The sequence below is a fragment of the Laetiporus sulphureus genome, assembly GCF_001632365.1.
Source record: "Laetiporus sulphureus 93-53 unplaced genomic scaffold LAESUscaffold_31, whole genome shotgun sequence".
In the NCBI taxonomy this organism is placed as follows: domain Eukaryota; kingdom Fungi; phylum Basidiomycota; class Agaricomycetes; order Polyporales; family Laetiporaceae; genus Laetiporus; species Laetiporus sulphureus.
In genome coordinates this window covers 1-16230 of record NW_024468540.1, presented here as the reverse complement: position 1 = coordinate 16230, position 16230 = coordinate 1, and the positions used below count along the sequence as shown (strand labels likewise).

The 16230-nt window shown below is 48.8% G+C and overlaps 3 protein-coding genes across 3 annotated transcripts; 2 read left to right on the top strand and 1 right to left on the bottom strand.

Moving 5' to 3' along the window:
• Positions 1-10114: 10114 nt before the first annotated feature.
• On the bottom strand, positions 10115-12069 carry LAESUDRAFT_715389 (CoA-dependent acyltransferase; the record flags this gene model as incomplete). Its single annotated transcript, XM_040907149.1, has 6 exons — positions 10115-10753; positions 10886-11004; positions 11056-11321; positions 11482-11561; positions 11620-11871; positions 11932-12069. The coding sequence occupies 6 exons, from the start codon at positions 12067-12069 to the stop codon at positions 10115-10117; spliced, it is 1494 nt and encodes a 497-aa protein (XP_040762303.1).
• A 292-nt stretch (positions 12070-12361) lies between these two features.
• On the top strand, positions 12362-14593 carry LAESUDRAFT_760866 (uncharacterized protein; the record flags this gene model as incomplete). The annotated part of the gene is made up of 2 exons (XM_040912820.1): positions 12362-12510; positions 13750-14593. 2 exons carry the CDS (start codon positions 12362-12364, stop codon positions 14591-14593), a joined length of 993 nt encoding a protein of 330 aa, XP_040762302.1.
• Positions 14594-14659: 66 nt separating this feature from the next.
• Positions 14660-15963, top strand: LAESUDRAFT_760865 (uncharacterized protein; the record flags this gene model as incomplete). Its single annotated transcript, XM_040912819.1, has 2 exons — positions 14660-15249; positions 15345-15963. 2 exons carry the CDS (start codon positions 14660-14662, stop codon positions 15961-15963), a joined length of 1209 nt encoding a protein of 402 aa, XP_040762301.1.
• Between the last annotated feature and the right edge of the window lie 267 nt (positions 15964-16230).

Here is a 16230-nt window from a genome sequence, read left to right as displayed (position 1 = left end):
TTGATGACAAATCAGCGGAGGTGGTGGAGCACTGCCTGTTGGTTGTGGGACCTGGGCTTGAGCAGATATGGAGTGAATCCACCCATTTGTGGTATCATCGGTGTCGGCCACATCCCAGGGTAAATGGGTTAACCTGCAGGCAGCTGCAGCTGAAATGCAGCGTATGCAGCACCGGGCGTGACAAATGGCATTTGCAAATGCGAAGCGAGAGGCATCCCACTCTGTGCATATGGCGACATGGTTGGAAATCCAGTCCAATCTGGAGGAAACCCATTGCTCCCGACAGATGCAACACTGGGACTTTGCTGAGGCAGCAGCACAACGGGTGGCATGAAGTAAGATCCAGGTGTGCCTGTCATGGGGTGTACGCCAACAAAGGGAGGGTTGACGGGCATCTGTTGCGGTTGGGTCCAGGGTGGCATTGCCGAATGGCCATTGGGAGTGTGTGGTGGTGCTGTAGATGGATTTCTAGAAGTTGGACTGGGAACAGTCGGAATGACTGGAGTGTATGGCAGCATTCTTATGGAGGCGATTGTCACAGATTTTTGCCACAAAGTCTGCACGTGACTTTTCTCACACCACAGATCATGTGCTTCACCAATATCTCACACCACTCAGCCACAGATGCGACGTGTAGAGATCAGGTGATAGTCCACATCACATGTTATGGTTCAGACCCGCGGATGATACGGTCGGACCTGTCTATTCCAGGATACAATAGAGGCACCCATTTGGGAACAAAGGAAACAAGGACTATTGTTATGCATCGGCCTTCCGCTTCCTATTAGTTTAGCCAGAAGCCTAGATAGGCACGATGTTCACACCGGAGAACAAAAGGGAAACCAAGATAGGCACGATGAGCACACGCATTACTGCAGCAACCATCGATCTTCCCACTTATTGTTCTACTTCCGGACATCCTATTGTTTCATGTATGGCCATTAGCTTATACCCGTAGATAGGTAGCTTAGGTAAGATAGCCCGCTGTACATGTATATAAGACCAGCCATGTAGAGGACGAAACCTCAGATTGTTTCTCCTCGTCTACTACCTGTAGCACTCACTGAGCTCATAAGCTCCCTCATATATCTCTATCCCTTGCCTGCGTCCGCCACATCAACTAGTAAGTCAACAGGCTCTTGCACCATTTAAGGGATCAGGGGGATCAGGGCGGCACGTTCCACGTGACTGTCCCTTTTTAGTCTTTTTGATCTCTTGTCAGGTGTTACCATGACATTAGAAACAATCTGACATTTTCTGCACCCCTGCTTAGTGTCTAACACAAGCAACTGCATATTTTCAGCGCAAGCAGTTTCAGCCGTAGCGTGCGGCTTTTTTGACACACATTCCAATCTGATCTCTATCTGGCGTGAGCCTCAGCAAGACTCTGAGCTGCCCAAAGCCTCAAAGCGCAAGGCCACCCCCAGGATCGACCTCAACGCCCACTACAAGCATCAGGAAACCAACAAGGAGCATGGAAGACTCCTCACACTCGCATCACTCGGCGCATCGTCCACAGACAGGCAGCGCGCAGCAGCTAGGGTTGTCGATACTATGCACATTATAAAGTGCGGAATCATCCGCAAACCTCACGATCGCACCCCACCGCTCGAACGCTACAAGCCCAGAAAAGGATGTCTTACCACTGGTAGTCACAAGCCGGCACCACCTCCAGAGCTTATCACTTCCAACGCAGTTCCTCCCCCTGTCATTGCTCCCATTCCAACTCATCCCCTACCCAACTTCATAAAGACAAACACCGTCGCACGTCCCATCCGCCCACTCCCTTCCAGAGTCAGGCCGACGATCCACATTGAGACCCTTACGAAGCAGGTAGATGCTACCCACTTCAGGCTCCAACCCATATTAGGAGCATTCTCATATCATCTCAAGGATGAGCACCAAGGACCCATCTTTAGCCTCGCCACAGAGCTCGATAAGGTCTGCACCGGCCTACACACAGGGACGCACACATATACATTCGTCGAGAAGCAGGTTATCAACAAAGTCTGTCTGGAGATAGGAGGAATCAGTTTCAAGCAGATAGGAAAGGAAGAGAGGCTGCAGGAAATCGCCAAGGCTCTGGTCTTTATCTCGAAAGCGAGATATTTGCACTTTTTGTATTAGTTTACCTATATCACAATGGAGTCAGCCGATCGTGCACACGCATCCATGTTTAGGCAATGAATGGATGACATTCTTAATACAAATGTCAAGTCAGCACACAACGGAAGCACCCCACGCACCTCGCAGCGCAATTCACCAGAACCTGCACTAGGACTGCAGGACTCTGCATCACAAGTTGGAGGACCAGCATCCCCGACACCATCACTTGTACCCGCCTACGTTCCATCCATCTGGGAGTTTTACGGACACCAATTCGAGCACCTAGAAGATGCTCTCAGACAGTCCGCTCCCGGAGAAGTCCCAGACCACATATGCGAATGGGTAATCGTCGCAATGAAGCTCACAGCCACTACCGAAATCGCCAAGGTCTACAATGTGCTCGGAAACAAGATGTACGAGCACAAGAAAGCCTTTGAATCGCTAATCCAAAACAACAAAAGTGAACACCGACTTAAGGAGGCAGTTCTCCAGACGGAGATCAGGAAGCTTAAGGATAGGATCCTTGCGCAAGATGCACATATGGCGGTTTTAAATGACGAGCCCACGGGAACCCAGGTGGCAATGCTCGACACAGGCAAAGAAATGATGGAAATCAAGGCAGCTAACGTTAAGCTGCGGCACGAGCTAGCTTCGCTCAAAGCAAGCGGCGTCACTACAATGCAAGGTCAAACATCCGGCATGGTCCAATCACACAAGCCCCACATCAAAATTGCTGAACCTCCACACTACTCGGGCAAAGGAAGTCTGGAGGACTGGCTCCAACAACTCAGTATATGGATGCGGTGGAATGAGATCAACGACGATGAACACAAGATTACCACGGCCCTGCTGCATTTGGAAGGTGGCGCATTCACATACATGTCTGAGTACGCGACCAGAGCAGCAGCACGGCAGGCACTTGGCACATGGGAAGACTTCGTCAACATTCTCAGAGTAAACTACAGGACCCTCGACCCGGACAAGGATGCGCAACAACATTTGAAGGAGATCTGCGCAAAGACCTATCCTACCATGGTCTCCTTCGCAGAACAGTTCCGGCAATGGGCCACTAAGACCAACTTAGGGCACACCGCACTCATCGGTTACATCGCTGAACACCGAAGCAAGGAGGTACGACAGGCAATGGTCACACGAGACAGCCTAGGCATTTCCGACCCAATCACATGGCCGGAATACCTCGACCTCTGCTTACAACTCGAGTCCAAGTTCAGAGCCGACAAGGCAGGCCAATGCGGAACAGTAACAACATCATCATCATCAACACCACGGGCCCCAAAAGACCCCAACGCAATGGTCGTGGATCGAGTATCCACCCTCACCAAGGAGCAAGAAGGATGGCTGGAGAAAAAGCTGTGTGTACGATGTGGGAAACACCCCTTCATTTTCAAACAGTGATGCCCAGACCCCAAGTACAAAGGCAAATTCGAAATGCCAAAGCGGGGCCAAGCAACAAGGGCAATTTCTTCAAACATGGCCTCAGACATCTCCGACGACAGCAAGGTGAGGGAAGAAGCAGTCTGTGCTTTCATCGCCAGCTACGACGCAAAGGGAAAGGAAAAGGAGGCAGAACCGGAACCAGCTGTCGAAGCAGCTAGGATCACGGAGGTAGAAGATGATGAGGATTTTCTTCGGCGGGTTCTCTGAGGTTTGGCCAGAGTTCTCATAGACACTGTAATAGTATCTACTCGCTCTCGCATGTACCAGTATCAAGTTTGTTATACATCGCATTTACTGGTTCGTCAAAACACACGATCGATTTACCTGTTCACCTCAAACAGGGAGTAAGGGAAGTCCAGACTGAGGCGCTCCTCAATTCAGGAGCATATTCTTGCTACATCAACCCACGGCTGGTTGATCAGTTGAATCTCGCTACGATCTCACTCGAGAAAGAGATCAGGGTTTACAATGCAGACGCATCTCACAACAAGGGTGGAACCATTAAGAAAAGGGTTCTTCTAAGTATAACCATCGGAAACCACACAAGCAGGCAAAGCCTTTTGGTCACCGATATAGGACATAAAGATGTTATACTAGGCATGAGTTTCCTCAAGGAGCATAATCCCGAAGTGGATTGGGAAAACTCACAGTCAATTTCACCCGGTGCCCACAAAGATGCACACCCTCACAGGTAGCAATCCAGGAGGAGGACCTGGAAGACACAAACATCCTCCACATCGAAGACCTAATGGAGTTCGTCAGTTCCCAGGAGTTGGGTGACAACTGGAATGACATGGACAGCTTCATTAGATGGGTGTCACTATCAGAAGACCCTGATGCACAGGCCATAGCATCACTCATTATGGGTCTTGACACCAAGAGGAATCAGGATAGAGCACCGCAAAAAGGAGAACAGGACAAAGACTACTGGTCAGCCTATGTCCCCAAACACTTCCACGAGTATGGCGATGTGTTCTCCAAGAAGCAGTCGGAACAAATGCCCACAAGAAAGCCCTACGATCATCCAATCGAACTTGTTCCAGAAGCATCGTTACCACACCCGGCAAAGTTATATCCTATGAACCTACAGGAAAGGAATTCGCTCGACACGTGGATAGACCAAGAGTTGGCCAAAGGTTACATCAAGAGATCAAGGAGTCCAACCGCAGCACCCGTTTTCTTCATCAAAAAGAAAGACAGATCACTGAGGCTCATACAAGATTACAGGAACCTCAACGCAGTCACAAAGAAGAACAAGTTCCCAATCCCACGCATTTCGGACCTCATCGACAGACTCTCACATGCTAGTATATTTACGAAGCTTGATCTGAGATGGGGGTTCAACAACATAAGGATTAGGGAAGGAGACGAAGAGAAAGCCACCTTCATCACACATCGTGGCCTCTTTGAACCCACCGTAATGTACTTCGGTTTCTGCAATGCTCCTAGCACCTTCCAAACAATGATGAATACAGTCCTCGAAGACTTAATTCGCACTGGAAAGGTGGTAGTCTACTTAGACGATATCCTCATATTTACGGACGATCTCGATGAACACCGACGACTAGTGAAAGCAGTTCTACAGTGCCTCCGGGACAATGACTTATATGCCAAACCGGAGAAATGCTTCTTTGAACAGTCCTCAATCGAGTATCTTGGCATGATCATCAGCAAGAACTCAGTACAGATGGACCCTGCTAAAGTTGAAGGTGTACTTGGCTGGCCCGCACCGACAAAGGTCAAACAAGTACAGGCCTTTTTAGGATTCGCGAATTTCTACAGGCGATTTATAAAGGACTTTGTGAAACTTGCACGACATTTAACGCTTCTCACCTGTAAGGACGTGCCCTGGCAATGGAAGGAAGAGCAAGACCAAGCCTTCAGTGCACTTAAAATGGTGTTTACCTCAGCCCCGATCTTACAACTCCCCAACGACACTGCACCATACCGTCTAGAGACAGACTCTTCAGATTATGCAACTGGTGCAGTACTCGAACAACTGGGAGAGGACAAGCTATGGCATCCAGTCGCATACTACTCTAAGTCACTCAACAAACATGAGCGGAACTACGAGATTTATGACAAAGACATGCTTGCTATCATTCGGGCACTAGAAGAATACCGGCACTATTTAGAAGGACACCCAGAACCCATTGAAATTTGGTCAGACCATCTCAACCTTACATACTTCCATCAGGCACAAAAATTATCCCGGCGCCAAGCGCGCTGGTCATTATTCCTCACAAGATTTAATTTCATACTTAGTCACCGACCTGGAAAGACTATGCTATGTGCTGATCCTCTGTCCAGGAGGCCAGACCATGAGAGAGGGGTAGACAGCGACAATTCGAACCAAATGCTGTTAAAACCTGAATTTTTCGCTATCAATGCGATTCGACCCGCTCACGCATCTGAAGTTGATGATGCTCAACTACTGGAAAGGATCAAGAAGGCACTCACAGACGACATGATGACCAAAAATTATCGTGCGCTTTTGACTACAGGACAACACAAATTTGGGAAAAACCTCGCAGAATGGAACTTTGAGCACGGACTGCTGCTCCATCGCGGAAAGGTTTATGTCCCCAAGGATCAACAGCTATGCCTTGACCTAATAAAACTCCATCATGACACCTTACCAGCCGGACACCCCGGCAGGTTCAAAACGTTGGAGCTTATTTTGCGGAATTATTGGTGGCCAGGAATGTCTGTAATGGTTAAACAATACGTACAAGGTTGCGACAGTTGTCAACGCAACAAGTACTCAAGAGAAAAACCATACGGACTATTACAACCCAATGAGGTACCAGGAGAACCATGGGAAATCGTCACAGTCGATCTCATCACTCAACTTCCTCCAGCCATGGACTTTAGGGGAGAAAAGAAGATGGCAATACTTGTCGTCGTAGACAGACTCACAAAGCGAGCGCACTTTTACGCAACGGACGACACAGTCACATCGTCGCAAGTTGCTAATGTATTCTATAATGAAGTCTTCAAACTCCACGGATTGCCGCACCAGATTATCTCAGACAGAGGTACTCAATTTGCGAGCAAACTGTTCCAGGAGTTCTGCCAGAAACTTGGTATAAAGTCTACAATGTCTACAGCATATCACCCCCAAACAGACAGTCAGACAGAAAGGGTTAATCAGGTGTTGGAACAGTATCTACATATGTACTGTAACCACAAACAGAATGATTGGGTCTACTATCTGCCAACGGCAGAATTTTCATACAATAACCAGATCCATGAGTCCACCGCACTTTCCCCATTCTTTGTCGAATATGGCCGGCATCCAAAGATGGCACCAGACGTGCATGAATCAATATGTCACCCTTCATTGGAACATCTATTTGCTCACCAATCTGAGGCACAAGAACAGGCAAAGGCAGCATTGGAAGTTTCAGCTTCACGGATGAAATGGTACTTTGACGAGAAAAAGGGAGAAGTCCCATTCAAAGTCGGAGATCTGGTACTACTCAAGGGAAAGGATCTCAGAGTAAAAGTCAAGTCTGCGAAGCTAGGCACACAAAACTTCGGACCTTACAAAGTACTTCAGAAGCTAGGCCCAGTCACATTCAAACTGAAACTGCCTAAGCAAATGAAGGTCCACCCAGTCTTCCACGCTAGCAAATTGATCATGTACCATCAAGACACGGTCGCAAACTGCGAACCCCCAAAGCCCCCAGCTATAGAAATCGAAGAAGAACCAGAATTCGAAGTTGAAGAAATACTAGACTCTAAGGTCGTAAGGGGAAGTGTCCAATACCTCGTCAAATGGAAAGGCTATGACCATTCCGATGATACATGGGAACCCTGAACAAATCTTACCAACGTCGATGAGCTTCTTCATGAATTCCACCAGCAACACCCAGATGCAGCCAAAGCACCAATCAGGGTCGTCACTTTTGGTGGAAAACACTTCGAATTATCCTCATATGAAGTTGCACCGATATCAACACACCGAATCAACATGTCCGACCATCCAGACGAGTTCTTCCTATATCATAAGATGACAGATCTCGCCAAATCACCAAAACAATCCTCAAATGAAGCAGCAGGATGGGATATTTATGCGGCAGAAACACATGAAATCCCCCCGCATTCACGAGCTGTGGTAGGAACGGGAGTCGCGATTGACCCTCCCAAACATACCTATACATGAATAGCTCCATGCAGCGGACTGGCTGCATGAGGAATTGATGTGGGCGCAGGAGTCGTCGATCCAGATTACACTGGAGAACTCAAGGTCGTACTAATCAACACAACGGATTTCATATTTTCGGTCAAGCCGGGAGACAGAATAGCCCAAATAATCTTTAAGTATTATGCAGAAGGGCTTCCCTCCCGAAGCTACCAACCATTGCGAGCAACTAGAAGGGGTAATAAAGGTTTTGGCTCCTCGGGACAATGAGCCTTGAAAGGGGGGTAGTGTCACAGATTTTCACCACAAAGTCCGCACGTGACTTTTCTCACACCACAGATCATGTGCTTCACCAATATCTCATGCCACTCAGCCACAGACATGACGCGTAGAGATCAGGTGATAGTCCACATCACATGTTATGGTCCAGACTCGCGGAAGATACGGTCGGACCTGTCTATTCCAGGATACAATAGAGGCACCCATTTGGGAACAAAGGGAACAAGGACTATTGTTATGCATCGGCCTTCCGCTTCCTATTAGTTTAGCCAGAAGCCTAGATAGGTACGATGTTCACACTGGAGAACAAAAGGGAAACCAAGATAGGCACGATGAGCACACGCATTACTGCGGCAACCATCGATCTTCCCACTTATTGTTCTACTTCCGGACATCCTATTGTTTCATGTATGGCCATTAGCTTATACCCGTAGATAGGTAGCTTAGGTAAGATAGCCTGCTGTACATGTATATAAGACCAGCCATGTAGAGGACGAAACCTCAGATTGTTTCTCCTCGTCTACTACCTGTAGCACTCACTGAGCTCATAAGCTCCTTCATATATCTCTATCCCTTGCCTGCGTCCGCCACATCGACTAGTAAGTCAACAGGCTCTTGCACCATTTAAGGGATCAGGGGGATATTTTGGGATCAGGGGGATCAGGGTGGCACGTTCCACGTGACTGTCCCTTTTTAGTCTTTTTGATCTCTTGTCCGGTGTTACCGTGACAGCGATATGGACTCAATCTCTCACTATTGCTTCGCGAGAAATGCAGACAATCAGATGCTATGGATAGATGAGCAACAAATGTGTCGTACCTCCTTGAACTGATTATATGGATGAGTGAGATCGACGGTCCCCAAGTGACTCAAAGTCAACTGCAATGAAATAGAAACTGCAGGCCCTTCACAACGACTGAAGAATCAATATCAGGAATTAGAACAAGGATGTCAGCATGAGCTGGAAGAGCTTTCGTGGGCATGCGAGTTCATCTGCTGTAATCGGACAACAACACTTCAGATCAAGTGCTGAGTGCTGAGGTCCAGGTCATCAGGAACCGTATCTGGCTCAAAGCCATCGATGAGGCCAGTGCATAGATATGCAGTGAGACGATATCAATATCAATGTAGGGGAAGAGAATTGAGTGGTTGTATAGTTCGGTTACAACCGAGAAATGACTGCTCCCAACAACACGTTCACGCTGCCACAGATGCACATTAACGAACTGCATTACAGGCTGCAACACCACAAAGAAGATGTGAAGATCGCCGTGGCCTGTATTCCTGGCCCTCGTGGTTCCCACATGGCAATTCAGAGGTCAGCACCATTGAAGCGGTGATGGCAGCAGCAACTGATCATACCTGGAAAGGACTTTGACAGATTCTTCTGCAGCATGCTAGACTCTAGCTTTGAGGTATGGAACAAGGCATCAAGGACGTGGAGTCAACTCAGGTCAAGAAAGCCGATTGTGGGACTACGTACCTCCAGACTCACCATTTATCGACTCTGTCGCCTCAGCGACACATTTTACATCAGTTATCGAATCAAAACATGTAGAGAACTCCATATGCATATGATTATTGAAGCGGAAGAAAAACAGCTTCGGATCCATTCGAGATCAAGAGGCCTCCCCATACGCACCAGATGCTGATGAGGAACGAATGACAGCATTACTCGGAGGAAGGAAAAGAAGATGTTGGGCCAATCCGCAAGTCGAAAGAGGATTGTCATATATATGCCAAGATGTCAATATCTGATCTTTGGATTGTCAGATCTCAAGGCTTGTCATAAAGAAGTTCATATGCGTGGGGGCTTGCAAAGGTGACGATGTGTGTTCTAGGTAAGAAGTGAAATGTGTCTTGAAAACTTACTGAATCAGCTCGTCCAGAAACACTACAATTTTTTTTCAACGTCTAATAGAAATTCCATCATATACATACAATAATACATATGGGTCGATATCCAAGATACAGCACCCACAAACCACAATCGCAATCTTACGTGCACAGTCTACATAGTTAGCAGGACATTATTACAGATACTTCTCTCCTGAACCCCAGCAAAAATGACACCAACCAAAGAAACACGCACACGCAGCCAAGGTATCCTCGCGTGCGATTCAGCTAATATTCAGCGAGAGGAATGATCCTTCCTGTATTGTAATACTTTGGCATCTGCTTTCTCCGTCCAAGCAGCTCGACATCCACACTGTCGAAGAATGGATAGCCAGCTGGTAGCGACATTCCGTCAGCCACCCGCACGCCACATCTAGAAGAAAGAACAAATGTACGCATGATGTTCCCATCGTCATACTTCTCGTACCCGGTCACTTGCCCCTTCATCGGCTGTCCCATCTTTGAGTCATGCAGGACACCCACATGGTCCACAAACGGCTCTGGCCTTGGGTTCATGCTCAGGTGCAACTGGATCAGCATCTGCTGCACTTCCAGCAGGTACCTCTCCAGCATGTCCAAGAACTGCCGCATCTGCAGGTGCCTCGACAATGCACAGATTGAGATGCCCTCATTCTTGATGAGGTACCCGATGCCATATCCCTCCGCTGCGATGGGCCTGAACCCAAACAGCTGCAGCGCCGGGTTTCCACAGTTTGATGTTGACAGGATCGACATGACCAGCGTGCTCCAGCCCGGATTAGTGAAAATCGACGGCAGCGCTGGCCGCTCACTCCCAGTGCTTGTCAACGAGCTCATGCTCCCACTGGGCAATGAGGGTGCCTCATCCTCCTCACGGATCACCTCGTGCTCTCATTGCACAAGGCAGTACATTGCGTACATGTGGTGGTCCTGCCTGAGTCTCTAGCTGCATTTCTTCATGAACTTGACATGCCCTTGACATGCAGTCTGCAGCATGGTAATTTTCTGTCTGAGCAGCACCTCGGAGAAGAATGTCTTGATGAAGTTGACCGAGTGTGATTGGACAGTGCGGATTGCCTTGGTATGGCTGTGTAGGAAGTGCTTCATCATTGCACGCTCATATGTGCACTCGATGCAGCCTATAGCGATCATGAGCACATTGCAACACCTTGTACAAGCCAGTCACTCACCATACAACCTGTAGTACGCTGCCTGGAATGCCATCCACACAAACACATCCAGGCTGATCCCATGGCTCACGATGAAGTTCTTTCCATATCCCTTGAACTTCAATGCCTGGCAGTCGTTCTGGCAGATCAGGTCACTCAGATGGTTTTCTGTGAACCTAATAGCAGGGTGCAGCTCAGGATAGAGTGCCCATTCGAGCTTCTTTGGAATGGTGTCGATGACGTATCTGAGCTGCGGAGCGACGGTGGGCCCACCAGTACTTGTACGACTTGGCGTATGAAGAGAGTGTCGCATGGAAGAGGGTCAGGGCAGAGGGGTTGATAGAACATGCAATCAGCATGAGACCTTCGTAAAGATGTCAGCGGTGAAGCTAGAGTGGAGCGAACTCGTAAGCTAAAAAAACTGTATGAGCATTGTTGAGCACCTACCGAAGGATGGTATGGCCATCAATGCCAGTGTGTTCAAAGTTGGTCCCAGCATAGCCATCTGCACACATGATGATTCGCAGCTGTATGTAAATTCCAGCATTAGCGAGAGATTCCAAGCGTATATATTGTAAAACCCACCTTGTTACACCACTGATTTGTACACGTCCCAACCTGAACCCCATTCTTCAGGTTGTATATGCCACACAGGAAGTTGTTGCACAGCTCAGCGAGGTTCTCCAGTGTCACATCGTCGAGACAGACAATGAAGAGCACGTTGTCGATGATTTGCAGACATGAGTCATTGTTCCCATTCTTTGACAGCTGATGGTGAAGGCTTAACCAGAGCTTGCAGTTTTCGGTAGAAAGAACATCTATCGAGTTGCATGCAACCTACGGGAGGCATGTGAGCCGCAAGTACATAATTGTAATTGATAGAGTGTAATGACTGACCTCGTGCATGGGCACTCTGATCATAACGATGGTTTGCAGATTCTGCAGTATCTCACGTTTGGTGAGTACAAGCTGGTTCTCATCATCGAGTATGAGTATCAAGGAGATGCCTGCACTAGAAACAAGCACCGGACACATTACATCTCTTCACAGTAACTAACAAAACTGTGGTGCTCAAACCTGCGCCTCTGCTTTCCTCAACATTCCTGACCTTCTCATCATGAAGCTTTCCTTGCTAACGGTCACATGATTCTCACGTTCATATAGTTCACTGTGATTATATTCTCTTGTCAGGCCCAAGCAATCAAATTGGAATTACATTGCCTTCCAAGGCGCAACCTCGCGCTGTTCTCTCTCGTCGACGGCCAAGCATCCTGAAGCAGGCAGCGAGTTCAAAAGTGTATAGAGCTTCCTTTTAGGTGCAGGAATCATGCTCGCTCTTGTTGTTGTCTACTATGTACAGAGCCAAGCCATCCATCTCGATGGTGTGAACGTTGGACCCAGTGACGACGTCCACTCTGGCAAGATCCCAAGGACCACCAAGCACCAAGACCTTCCGCCACCTTCACAGCCCTCCAAGTATGTGTCGAAGGAAGAGATCCAATAGGCCATCACAGAGCTGCAAGTTGCCCTTCTCCCTGAGGATGCCGTGTTCACTGACCCGGATATCTTGCAGACATATGGTCACTCTGACAACTCTTGTCACCCCACTTCGGCGCACTCTGTCATGGTTCATTCTATTGGCATGGAAGACGTCATCAAGATTATCAACACTGCACAAAATGCCAGTGCCCATTGTGCCATGGGGCAGAGCTGCCAGTTTGGAGAGAAATTTTGTGTGGGGTGCACTTTCCTTGTCCTGTCCTGGGCCATCACACTGACTCTGCTGTAGGTCGCGACTGGAGATATCTACATGAACATGTCAGGGATGGACAAGATTCTAGAAATACATGGTACATGCATGCTGTCTGACCCTTCACTTCCTGCATGTTAATCTAGCATGTCACCTCTTCGCAAAGGCCGATAGCGACCTGGTGTGTCAAGCTGTCACAGATTTTCGCCACAAAGTCCGCACGTGACTTTTCTCACACCACAGATCACGTGCTTCACCAATATCTCACGCCACTCAGCCACAGACGCGACGCGTAGAGATCAGGTGATAGTCCACATCACATGTTATGGTCCAGACCCGTGGATGATACGGTCAGACCTGTCTATTCCAGGATACAATAGAGGCACCCATTTGGGAACAAAGGGAACAAGGACTATTGTTATGCATCGGCCTTCCGCTTCCTATTAGTTTAGCCAGAAGCCTAGATAGGCACGATGTTCACACCGGAGAACAAAAGGGAAACCAAGATAGGCACGATGTGCACACGCATTACTGCAGCAACCATCGATCTTCCCACTTATTGTTCTACTTCCGGACATCCTATTGTTTCATGTACGGCCATTTGCTTATACCCGTAGATAGGTAGCTTAGGTAAGATAGCCTGCTGTATGTGTATATAAGACCAGCCATGTAGGGGACGAAACCTCAGATTGTTTCTCCTCGTCTACTACCTGTAGCACTCACTGAGCCCACCAGCTCCTTCATATATCTCTCACCCTTTCCTGCATCTGCCACATCGACCAGTAAGTCAACAGGCTCTTGCACCACATAGGGTTCAGGGGGATACTTTTGGGATCAGGGGGATCAGGGCGGCACGTTCCACGTGACTGTCCCTTTTTAGTCTTTTTTGATCTCTTGTCCGGTGTTACTGTGACATTAGAAACAATCTGACATTTTCTGTGCCCCTGCTTAGTGTCTAACACAAGTGGCCGCGTATTTTCAGCGCAAGCAGTTTCAGCCGTAGCGCGCGGCTTTTTTGACACACATTCCAATCTGATCTCTACCCGGCGTGAGCCTCAGCAAGACTCTGAGCTGCCCAAAGCCTCAAAGCGCAAGGCCACCCCCAGGATCAACCTCGACTCCCACTACAAGCATCAGGAAACCAACAAGGAGCGTGGAAGGCTCCTCACACTTGCGTCACTAGGCGCATCATCCACAGACAGGCAGCGAGCAGCAGCTAGGGTTGTAGATACCACACACATCATAAAGCGCAGAATCATCTGCAAGCCACGCGATCACACCCCACCGCTCGAATGCTACAAGCCCAGAAAAGGACGTCTTACCACTGGTAGTCGCAAGCTGGCACTGCCCCCAGAGCTTATAACCTCCAATGCCGTTTCCCCCATCATTGTTGCTCCACAGCCAGTGCGACCCCTTCCCAACTTCGTTAAGGGCAACACACACGCACGACCCATTCGCCCTCTTCCATCCAAAGTCAGGCCCACCCTCCACATCGAAACACTCAAGAAGCAGGTCTCCGCTACCCGCTTCAGACCACAACCAATATTAGGAGCGTTCTGGGAGAGAATTGATCAGGACAAACGAAAGAAGGTACAACTCCTCGCATCGGAGTTAGACAAAGTCTGCGCAGACCTCTACACGGGAACTCGCGAATACACCTTCATCGACAAACAGGTCATCAACACGTGCTGCCTAGAAATAGGAAGGATCAACTTCAAGGAGATAGGGAAGCAGCAGAGGTTAGACGAGATCATCAGGGAGATTGGGAAAGTCAAGGACAAGCAGTACCTAGGCTTCATTTTCAATTAGTTTAACTACATCTATATCACAATGGAAGGAGCCGATCGTGCGTACGCATCTACATTCAGGCAAAGAATGGATGATATTCTGCATACAAACGTTGAGTCAGCACACGATGGAAGCACCCCACGCGCCTCGCAGCGCAATTCACCAGAACCTGCACTAGGACCGCAGGATTCTGCATCGCAAGTTGGAGGACCAGCATCCCCAACCCCATCACTCTTACCCGCCTATGTTCCCCCCATCTGGGAATTCGACGGACACCAGTTCGAGCATCTAGAAGATGCGCTCAGACAGTCCGCTCCCGGAGAAGTCCCGGATCACATCCGCAAATGGGTTATTGTGGCGATGAAGCTCACGGTCAGTACCGAAGTCGCCAAGGTCTACAATGTGCTCAGAAACAAAATGTACGAGCACAAGAAAGCCTTCGAGTCGCTGATCCAAAACAACAAGAGCGAACACCGACTCAAGGAGGGAATGCTTCAGACGGAGATTGGGAAGCTCAAGGATAGGATCCTTGCGCAAGATGTGCATATGACAGTTTTGAACAACGAGCTCACGGGAACCCAGGCGGCAATGCTCGACACAGGCAAAGAAATGATGGAAATCAAGGCAGCTAACATTAAGCTGCGGCACGAGCTAGCTTCGCTCAAAGCAAGCGCGGCGTCACTATGATGCAAGGTCAAACATCCGGCATGGTCCAAGCGCACAAGCCCCGCATCAAAATTGCTGAACCTCCACACTACTCGGGCAAAGGAAGTCTGGAGGACTGGCTCCAACAACTCGGTATATGGATGCGGTGGAACGAGATCAACGACGATGAACACAAGATTACCACGGCCTTACTGCACTTGGAAGGTGGCGCGTTCACATACATGTCCGAATATGCGACCAAAGCAGCAGCACGGCAGGCACTTGGCACATGGGAAGACTTCGTCAACATTCTCAAAGTGAACTACAGGACCCTCGACCTGGATAAGGATGCGCAGCAGCATTTGAAGGATATCTGCAGTAAGACATATCCCACAATGGTATCTTTCACAGAACAGTTCCAGCAATGGGCCACTAAGACCAACTTAGGGCACACTGCACTCATCGGTTACATCGCTGAACACCGAAGCAAGGACGTACGCCAGGCAATGGTCACACGAGACAGCCTAGGAATTTCCGACCCCATCACATGGCCGGAATACCTCGACCTGTGCCTTCAACTGGGGTCCAAGTTCAGAGCCGACAAAGCAGGACAACGTGGAACGGTTACAACATCATCATCATCGGCACCATGGGCCCTGAAAGACCCCAATGCAATGGTCGTGGATCGAGTATCCACCCTCACTAAGGAACAAGAAGGATGGCTGGAGAAGAAGCTGTGTGTATGATGTGGGAAACACCCCTTCATTTTTAAACAGCGATGCCCAGACCCCAAGTACAAAGGCAAATTCGAAATGCCGAAGCGGGGCCAAGCAGCAAGGGCAATTTCTTCAAATGCGGCCTCAGATATCTCCGACGACAGCAAGGCGAGATATGAAGCAGTCCGTGCTTTCATCGCCAGCTACGACGCGAAGGGAAAGGAAAAGGAGGCAGAACCGGAACCAGCTGTCGAAGCAGCTAGGATCACGGAGGTAGAAGATGATGAGGATTTTCTT